Raw genomic sequence first — 10,691 nt, 5'->3', positions numbered from 1 at the left:
AACCTTTTCTAAACCCAATTGATAGATCCCTTTGTGATTAGACGATGCTCAATCTTCCCGAATTTATGAGTAGCAGCCTTTCACATACTTGATGAGCGATTGGAAATCGAAATTGATATCTTTGGCTACTATATTAAAATCAAGATATGTTGAGCTCTAAGCAATTCAAAATCAATAACTCGAGCACTGATACAGAATGAACTCAAGTTCTAAGCAATTCATCTATAATTTTAATCCAACTTCCATCTATCTACAATTTCTACCGCTATCACCACTACAACCACCACCGCTACTACTTTTGTTGTCGTTGTTGTGTCCGCTTCTACTACAATTGATGTTGTTGCTACTACTCCTACTAATGCTACTAAAACTGTTGTTGCTACTCCGGCCGACTACTCCTATTGTTGCTACTACCGTTACTACTATTGCTACTCCTCCTATTACTCCAGTTGCTGCTACTATCGCTAATGCTACTGCTAGTCCGCTACTCTTCTTATTGCTACTACTATTGTTGTCTCTTATTCTTCTCCTACAACTCCTATTATTGCTACTGCTATTGCTGTTGATACTTCAGCTCCCAAGACTATTATTGCTACTGCTAATGTTGCTACTGCTGCTACTACTTCTACGACTACTTCTCCTACTGCTGTTGCGACTACTGTTGTTGCTGCTACTTATGCTCTCGAGACTTATTGCCACTTCTGCTATTTCTATGACTACTACTAGTTTATTGTTAACACTGTTCCCGCTACTAATACTACAATTGCTGCTACTAATGCTATTGTTGACGATACTGCTACTGCCAATACTAATAGGAACACTTGGTTGATATGAAACCTTCTCTAAGAATACTATTAATTTTTTGTGTTAATGTAATTAGCACCACTAGAAAATTTATTTGTATTAATTAAAGTTCATCGCCGGTCTCTATATATATCAAGGAAGAAATGTTGTTAGAGCAAGTAACTTACCCAGCATGAATAAGATAAAATTTTGATATATTTTTACTTAACGTCCGTGCTTTTCACCCGGTCCACTTCCATTAGAAAAGTGTTATTGTATGGGCATATTTTATAAATGACTATTTTGATTTATAGAATATTATTACATATTTAAAAAAAATAAATCATATATTGGAAACTATAAATATAAATGTTTTTACTTATTTATGTAATTATTTTTGAAAGTTTTCCACGGTCGTTGAAACAACCTTTGGTGACACATCGGTAAAAAAATGTCGTTAATCCGTAAGTGAGGTGATTCGTCGGTGCACGCTCTATGAATATTCGTTTTAATGATCTACCAATGAAGTAGCTATCAGTGATCCATCAATAACATTGATCTAGCTATATATTAGCAAAATCAATCAATTGGTGAAGGCTTTATTTATGACCAGATTTCCGACACATTGTTGTAGAAGGATTACTATATATATGATATATCCACCGACGGATTAAGACGCTTTATATGTCATGAGTCAATCATATCACAAATTTGAAAATAAATTAAAATAATTATAGTAATCAAAGAAAGTAATTGCGTGTTCATTCAAAATGGAATCGATCGATTTGTTGTCTCATTTTCTTTTAATTTATACTCCGTATATAACAATGATCAATCTATTGTATTACGATAAATATATATATGGCCATATGGGGTTCTTACAGTTTTTTGAAAGCAAGGGTATGCTTTTCGAAACCCTACTAATTTTCTTGTAGGCACCTCTTTTTTCTTTTTTTTAGATCGTCTTCCATGCATTAAAACACAAATAATATCAAAATGAGTACTTTTATATATATATATATATACACTATTGTGCTCATCTTCCCAAAGTGAATTCAAGATTGGGCTTCTTAAGGCTGGTTTCTGAATGGCTTGATAAGCTTAGTTGATCTGATAGTCTCTCATTCTTCATACCTTTTGAATTCATATCCTTCTGTAAGATAAAAAGAAAAAAGTCAAGATTACTTCATATATGTTTATGTTATACTCTGTGAAGTACATTTATATGAATATTACTGAAAACATTTCAACAAAATAATAGATGGTTGATATGGTTCTTCATCTAAAAATATAAAGGGACCTCTTATATACACACACGCCACTTAACAATTTAAACCCACACCGTTTTCAAAAAGCCGTTAGAAGGAGGGCTTGCATCGTGGCCCCTACTTTTAAACGACCATTTGAGTGGCCATTTTAAGGTAATTAAGGCTTGCATCATAGCCTATGTACCTTTAAACAATAATGTAGTAGCATCCGGTCATCACGATATATTATGCTAGCTTTTAGACTATAAGAAATGATTCTCTGTGAGAAGTCATATAGCTAGACACCTTATACGTGACGGGTGGATGCTAGCCACGGACGTCCACGTTATGTGCGTCCATACATGTTTTTGGATATTACGTCCATATGAAGGATACCCACGAGAGAAAATGTGTGGTATCTTACAACTTTTATTGTCTTATTTACATATGTTAATAATTAAAAATTGAGTTATATTTATTTTTTAAATATGTAAATCTGTAAACTTTTATAAAAAAACTTTAAATTTTAAAACCTGTACACTTTTCAAAACTTATACTACGAATAAAATTTTATAATTTGTAAACCTTTGTAAAATTTACAAATTGAAATGTGTAAAATCCAAAATTTTATAGAATTTATAAACTAATAAATGTAAAAAGTGCCGATGACATGTGAAAAAAATTAAAGATCTTTTTGAAATGAATGAAATTCTTAAATAAAGTTTGTAGATGTTGCTCGGTTTTTACACCTCTTAGGCTATGTGTAGTTGAGAAACTATAAAATGAGACGTTTTGTGATATGTGACGCATAGTCAGCAAATGAGAGTTTTTGTTATAAGCGTATAATGGTGTTGTAGCCCCATATATATATATATATGTATATATATATCACACATATACCATTAAAATAATAATAAAAGAAAAGGATGAAGGGCGACAAATATTCCCTCCCTCATTTCGCCCCTTTGTAGCCTGAGGCGGGGGCGATCTTCACAAAACAAATCGCCCATTGTAATCCCTTTTGTTGCCCCACTACGGGTGCGTTTATAGTACTCTTAGTGTGAGACCTAACTTAGATTTGGAGTGTGTTTGCTTTCATTTTAATTTCCCATCTATGATTTTATCATCAATTAAGATAAATGAATTAATACGTTTCTTGTATTTTCTTAATCATATATTATTATGCTTTTCTTGTACACACAAGAGAAATTGGTGTGGTAACTTTTGTGATTGGGGAGCAATTATTCTGAAATATAAAAGGAAAAGGCATATCTACCTCAAGATATGGCATGCTTGCTTCAAAATCTCCATGTTTGCCATTCAACATAACTTCACTGCTATAAGATCAATGGCCAAATTTCACAAGAGAATAATATTAATCAGTGAAAGGGATATGATGGGTTGAATTTTGCTAGCTTTCATCTTTTGTTTCATGAAATGGCAAGAGTAAATTAAATATACTTTTCTTGTTTTCCTTAAAGCCCCTTTTCAAGCCACTTGAAAGGGAGATTGTCTTCTGGGATGGCTCGAAATTAAGGCACATATATATGAGGTGATAAAAATATTTATTTCTGATGATATAGTAGGACTTTCAAACTGGCCGGGATCATTAGCTACAAATTAAACAAAACACAGTAGTGATGCATGTAGTAATTTAATATTCTTTTAGCTATTTGCTTATCAATGATTCTGAGGAGAAAAACGTTTTGCCATTCAGTTAGAAATTAGTGTGTTTTTTTTTTATTATTCTGGATTAAACGATTTTCTTTTAAGCTCTTGTACTTCTAAGTAGGCCACTATCCCTACAAGCTAACTCAAGTTATTTGGGACATTTGTTTTGGAGTTTGCTAGTGTGGCAAACAAACTCCATATAAAGTTTTCACCAAACTTAACCCGTCGTTTACAAGTTTTCACCAAAATCTTTGAAGTCCGCCTGCCGCGCACAAGTGAACTTGTTGTGTTTGCTTGTAGCAATAGCAAATTGTCTATATGTTTATGAATTTTCAAAAAGACGCTTATAAATACTTGGCTGAATCCTAATCCACCTACTAATTAAAAAGTTCTTCATGAAACCCTAACTTTGGTTATTAAAACGTCAATTAGCGTAACATTTTTCACCTTGACGAGTTGCTCCAACGACAATGCATAAACTCTTTATCTTGATTAAGGCTAGACCGTCCTCCATGGTTAGATGAGAATTCCGTTCTTTGATTTTGAATGTCAAACATTATATCATCAGCTCGATTACCAGATGACCCACTATCATAAACTTCTGATTGTCCTACTGAAATATGATGAACCCCATTACAAAATTGATAAAAGTATCGAATTACAGGATAAATATATTCAAAACAAACGAATAAGGAATTAGTTAACCTGAAGAAACTAGCCCTTTGTCTGTCGTCTTTACTGTTCGATACATCTACAAAACAAAATTAAACAAAATTATACATGCGTATATACCATACCGTTTACACTTTCATCAATATACCTACTGTAGAATAGTACTATAATTTATATGAAACCAACAATCATATTATACATATATATCTAGGATACTAGTATTTACATTCTCTTACTTGGTACATTTTATTATATTTTAAGGTTACTTTTTTATATCAAAAGTGAAAAATAAGTGAATGTGTCTAAGAGAATCATGTACCTACAAACGTGATTAATGACTACAGACAATGTATATATGTGACCATGCATAAAGAAAGCATATATTAAAAAAACGAATCTACTGTAGACTGCATGCCTATATAAGTGAAAGACTATTCTACCCTTAGACTTAACCATGGTTAAGAAACCACATTCATGCTACTAGACATAAATACACAATATCATTGACAAATGATGGCCTTTGCTGTACTTTACCATAACTCTAGTTCCCTTCTGAAAAGGTGAGAATTATTAATGTTGTTGTCATGGTTTTGAAACCCGGCCCGGCCCGGCCGGTTGGACCGGTCCGATCAGGACCCGGCCATAATACCGGTCCGGGTGGGGGGTGTTGGACCCGTTTTCTATTTGGCCGGCCGGTCTGCGCGGGCGCCGGTTGAACCGGACCCGGTGACCCGGCGGTCGGACCGGCAACTTTGTATTTTTTTTAAAAGAAATGATAAATTGATAACATTAATAACCTAAACCCTATCTCATCCATCCAAAATCCATCCAGCCGCACCTCCCATCCATCTCCTCCAACCAGCCGCAGCTCCTCACCACCGTCGCTCCACCACCTGTGAGGCTTCATCCCTATCGGTTACCCTCGTTGCTCCGAGATCTGTGGATTGAGAAGAAAACGAAAGAAAAAGAAGTAGAAGAGAAGATGATTAGCTAAAATAATGCCAGATCCAAGATTACTATTATCAGCAGTTGTAGTGAACAATGGTGTATGTGAGCTGGTAGTGATGGTGTGAGTGGCGGCTGCTGTTAAATTTTTAGGGTTACAAAAGTGGTATAGAATATATGGCTTTGTTATCTCAATGAAAGGTTGGGGTATTTGGGAATTGTAGAGAGAAAGTGATATTTAATTATCATTTATTTGTTAAGAAATAAGACTAATATTTTTTTAGTCCACTATTATCTCCACTTTACATATTCAATCATTCAAATTTTGAATAAACATTAAATAGTCCATTAACATGGATCATATAATATATAAAAAATAAATATATTATTTATGACGTCATCCGGGTCAATGTCCGGTCCAACCTTCTGGGTCGGTCCGACCTGTGACCCGGTAAGCCGCCCGGGTCGATCTCCGGTCCGGGCTGAAAACATTGGTTGTTGTTATTCAATTCAAACCTAAAAAATACACACAATTACACACTGGACTGTGTGTAAACTTGTCTTGGCTTGTGCTTCATCTCTTAGGCTTTGTCTTTTTGTGTATGTATATATGATATATATGCACATACAATATGTACGTATTGATGTAGGAATATTAATGTAACAACTATAAATATATAAAAACATGCATCCTGTAAAGTAAAAGAAAAGCTGATTTCTGAAAGCTGTGTGTAGCAGGAGGAGAAGAAAAGAAAAACAAGGATTAGAGTGAATATTTTGCACGAGGAAAATATAATATATCTTGTATATATAATTACAAAACACATATACTTTTTTTTATCTGATAATGCAAAGTAGTTCTTATGGTAATTAAGTTGAAAGTCAAAAGTAAATGTAAATCAAAAGAGGCCGGTCGTTGCCTGGATATAAATTCAAAGACTTCGATATGAAGGTTTCCTTCCACTATGTACTGTGTTATACCTTTATATACAAAAAAAGTATATATATATATATATATATATATATATATATATATATATATATATATATTATATCGAGACACTAACATTAATTCCAAAACCTTGTAATTAATTTTACATGGTATTTTAATTTTTAAATATGGTATTCCACTCTCTCTCTACTTTCATTATCTTGCATGTACTATTGCACTATGTACAAAGAAAGATATTATACCGTTCAGCGAAGTTCTTGACAAAGACAACAGAGTATATCAAGATCATTTGGAATGAAAGCTAATAGAAATAGAGCATCTTAACACAAAAGGAAAAAACTAACAAACACACTAGAGTTGTGTTAGTTAATTTAACGACAAAACAGAATACATTTTTGTCTAACTAAATTATAATATTTGACCAAAAAAAAAACAACAAAAAAACAAAAGAAGACAACTCCCTCCGTTTGTTAAGTGGATTTTATGTTAATTAGTTAATTAAACTAAGAAGCAATCTGGCATATAAATTATTGATAATGAATAAAATATTGGTGTATGATATATCACAGAAATAAAAACCTAGTAATTAAACTAATAATGAAAAACAAAATAAATAGAGCTAGGGCTATCAAGTTTACCTGCAAGTGAGATTTCACATGTGCCAATGTGAGATCTTTCACATCCATTAGCTCAAGAACCGACTTGGGTGTAGCTCCTAATAAGCCCATTTTGCAAGCATAATCAGTCAATGAAACCAAAGACTCAATTTTAAAATAGGGCTCTTACTTTTTACTAATACAAAAACAGGTATTAGTTACGGAGTTCTGGTAGGTAAAAATCCGTACCAAATTCTAATGGGTGTTTGCTGTGGATTTGCTACGGATTTATCTGTAAAAAAATACCTAATTTTTGTAGTAGTGTTTATTTTAAAAATTCAGTAATCAAGCTTAAACAAGATTTTGAGTTTAGAACATACTTTCATGGCCACCTAAGAGCTCAACCGCGTGGACAAACCGAGCATGAAGGGTAGTTGTCCATCGCATCCTCGGAGCTCGAACACTGCGCTTTACAGGAAACCTCGAACACACGAACCGTGACCGCGCAATATTATTATTACTATTCCCTTGAGTTAAAGAAGAAGAACTACTACTTGTAGTTATAGTACAAGAATCTAATATTGGAGGGTGGCTAATTTGATGATGATATTGAGCTAGTATCCGGAAATTAGGGTGAGTATTTTGGTAACAAACAGGAACCCCTCTTATGGGTATTAATAAGCCCTCATGATGGTGTTGAATAGAGGTGTTTGTGATCTGGGTTAGGTCAAAATCATTAGAATGGGATCGGTTGGGTGCATGGAGTCTGAAAGAAGGTTCGAAGCCATGATGGTGGTTTTGGGAGCTTAAAGCTTTGTTCCACAAGTGATCCAAATCCAAGTTATGATCTTGATGAGATGGGGTTGATGTTCTCCAAGGGGTTGAAGTGGGTTGTGTGTTTGGGGGGCTGATTCTAAGAGATAGGTCTGGTTGTGTTGTGAAGAACTCCATTATTATTATTTTCTATCTTTTTCTTGTTCTTGCTTTAATCTTAATGGAGCTAGAAAGATGAAGTTGGAGATCAGTATCAAGTGAAGGGGTACGATTGTATATGGTATGTGTGAAATGACACTTGAAGAGACCAAGGTGGTGGTGGGGGGGGTAAGGGTAGGGTGCCTTTATTTCTTTATGTGGACGTGGGGGTAACAAAAGAAAGAGAGGAAAAAGATGTAAAAGGAAAAAAAAGGTGAATAAGTTTTGAGAGTTGATTCCTTTACCATCTTTAACTTTTTCCTCTTAAATTTTAGTTTTTACTATAAAATATGACTAAAATAGTTGCATCTAATTATATCCGAAATCTAAGGGAATTGATGAGATAATTCAGTGCTTTTTATTTTAAACTATTTTAATCTTTATATATATGGGGAACAATATGCGACAATCAAATGAAGACCAAAATAAGATATTTTTGTTTAATAAGTTCCGTATGTAAATCTTGGTTATGATGAATTAATATCTTTTTGTTTGATAAATCTTGATTATGACATAGCTAGGGTTACGATGAAAGATGGTGTAGGCTTACACATGGTGAAACTGAAAGAAAAAAAAAACAATAAGTAGGTGTATCACCTTATTCCACTCTTGCATACTTTAACTACTCAAACTAATATATGGGATTTTTAGTAATAGTGTACATAATCATCAAAAAGCCTCACTAATTAAGAAGTAATATTTAAATCATTCAGTATTTGTTTAAAACTTAATCATTAAAAAACATTACTAACTATTAAAAAGTGTGTTTTTAGTGAACCAAACAAACTCTAACTCTAGCTGATTCAGAGGCAGACTCTTATTAGAAACATTAAAAGGCTAACATATAACCCCTTAATGTTACGATACACTAAAAACCAAAAGGCTTTTAATCGGAAGTATGTCACTAAAAGTGGGAGCGATCACTAATCGTGATGTTAGAAGGGGGCATAGTAAATAAATTATCAACGAATCACCAAGAAAAAATTCTAATAGATAATCAACGAAAGCGTCATAGGCATTAGTTACTGCCAATTCAATCGCCAATAACACTAACGGCTCATCAACAAGATCATGATTGGGGATCACAATTAATGCTTTATTGAGAGACCGCCCGCAAAGACATTACTAATGAATCTCCAACACTTAATTATATTCATCGATACTAAATATATCTTATTATAACAAGAGAAATAATGTTATTGGTTTCTACACACTTAAAATAATATATTCCAAACAAGGCGAAAACTGGTGTTATATTAAACAAAAATATTATTATGGGATGGTGAGGCTCCAGACAATTGTTGGCGGTGCAATTCTACAAAGTGCTCCCGCTCAACTTATAGGCTAGCCAGGAGTAGTTCATTGAAATGTATTTCTCGTAGCTGTTTCTTATGCCTACCAACCCCTTTGTATTGTCGACAATTTTTATTCTAAAGTGGTATATATATATAAACATTAAACAAATGATTAGTAGTTTGTGGACAATGAAAAATACTATCATTAGATAAAAATTATTGCATCTCTCTATTGAAAGACTACGAGCATAAGATCTCATAGTACTGGAATTATCAAGATCACATATAATGACATAGTAAAGATTCTGAAAACTCCAAATTAATCCAAGGATATGACTCTTCTTCTAGCCTAGCTCCAGCACTCTACTCTCATAACTACCGGTTATCAACAAGTTAATTGAGCCTAGCTAGGGCTCAACGTCATCGCATTTTTCATTATATAGTTGATCATATGTCTTATACGATTTACCAATACATGATGAAATGGTTTAGTTTTGGAAATTATGACAACATAACGGCTATAAACTAAATTTGACCGTGCTAAACTCAAATGTTAGTTCATTTGCTACATGCCAAAAATACCGATTAATGTACAAATTCTACATGCCAAAAATCTTATATAAATTATGAGCTATGACATTATATTAATTGCATAATCGATTTTGTCTAACATACCTAAGCAAACAATTTTTACGCATTCAATTACAAATTTTCAATTACACCAGTAATGGAGATTTTATTATAGACTCGCAGTTAATAGAATGCAACTTAACTTATCTTATTTGTATCTGTCTTTTTCTTGGAAAAAAAAAGGTTACACAAGAGTTAAATAAATTAAAACAAGATGAAATACGAATAAAAACGTAGATAAACGGTGAAAACAGACTCAACACACCCCGTGAGGAATCAAGACATGGCCATTCCTAAAGCATACGAAGCAAAGACAAAGATCAGGAAATCAAGACATGGCCATGTTAACCAAAGTACACCCCATGTTATCAAAAGAAATAAGAAAAGACAAAATAGAAGGTTCCGAAGCAAAAAACGGTCGTACCTTCCCACGACACGGCCATGCCTTCAAGTACAAAATAAAAGGACAAAACTAAGAAGTTTGGATTGTTGTGGAACTCAACACGGCTGTGTCTTGCTTAACACAACCGTTTTAACCTTGACATGCGCGATCTGACATGAACAAATAATGTAGCATGACAAAAATGAAGACATGGACGTGCCTTGAAAGTCTGATCAATCTATAAATTGAATGCTCATCTTTTTTATTTAATACACCTTGGAGAGGCATTAAATACATATTCAACTTCATTTATTCCTCTCCAATCACTTCTTTTCACCACCATTAATAAGGGAATCCTTCCCGTCTATCCAACCCTTGAAGATTAAGAAGACTAAGTTTTTAGGAGAAGTCATTAGTATCAAATATTAGTCATCCAAATTGGTTAGATTGTTTCAATTTGATCATATTTGTGTGTATTACTTTGATAATTATCATTATGTATATTAGTGGCTAAACTTCCATAATATCATGTTGGTTTATAGTGAA

At 33.4% G+C, this 10,691-nt stretch overlaps 1 protein-coding gene across 2 annotated transcripts; it reads right to left on the bottom strand.

Moving 5' to 3' along the window:
- Positions 1–1,808: 1,808 nt before the first annotated feature.
- Positions 1,809–8,043, bottom strand: LOC143621366 (putative transcription factor KAN2). 2 transcript variants are annotated; one of them, XM_077092808.1, is made up of 6 exons: positions 7,247–8,043; positions 6,909–6,985; positions 4,407–4,452; positions 4,149–4,314; positions 3,307–3,367; positions 1,809–1,936 (listed from the first exon to the last, which is right to left on the bottom strand). In XM_077092808.1, the coding sequence occupies exons 1-6, from the start codon at positions 7,815–7,817 to the stop codon at positions 1,820–1,822; spliced, it is 1,038 nt and encodes a 345-aa protein (XP_076948923.1). In that variant the 5' UTR covers positions 7,818–8,043; the 3' UTR covers positions 1,809–1,819. The 2 variants fall into 2 exon arrangements, with proteins under 2 accessions (XP_076948923.1, XP_076948924.1); XM_077092809.1 differs by having other exon boundaries at positions 3,307–3,364.
- Positions 8,044–10,691: the final 2,648 nt, after the last annotated feature.

This window comes from Bidens hawaiensis, unplaced genomic scaffold, assembly GCF_021521415.1.
Source record: "Bidens hawaiensis isolate Kalapana, Puna unplaced genomic scaffold, B.hawaiensis_p1.1 tig00002839_1, whole genome shotgun sequence".
Lineage (NCBI taxonomy): Eukaryota > Viridiplantae > Streptophyta > Magnoliopsida > Asterales > Asteraceae > Bidens > Bidens hawaiensis.
This window is presented reverse-complemented; position numbering and strand designations above follow the sequence as displayed.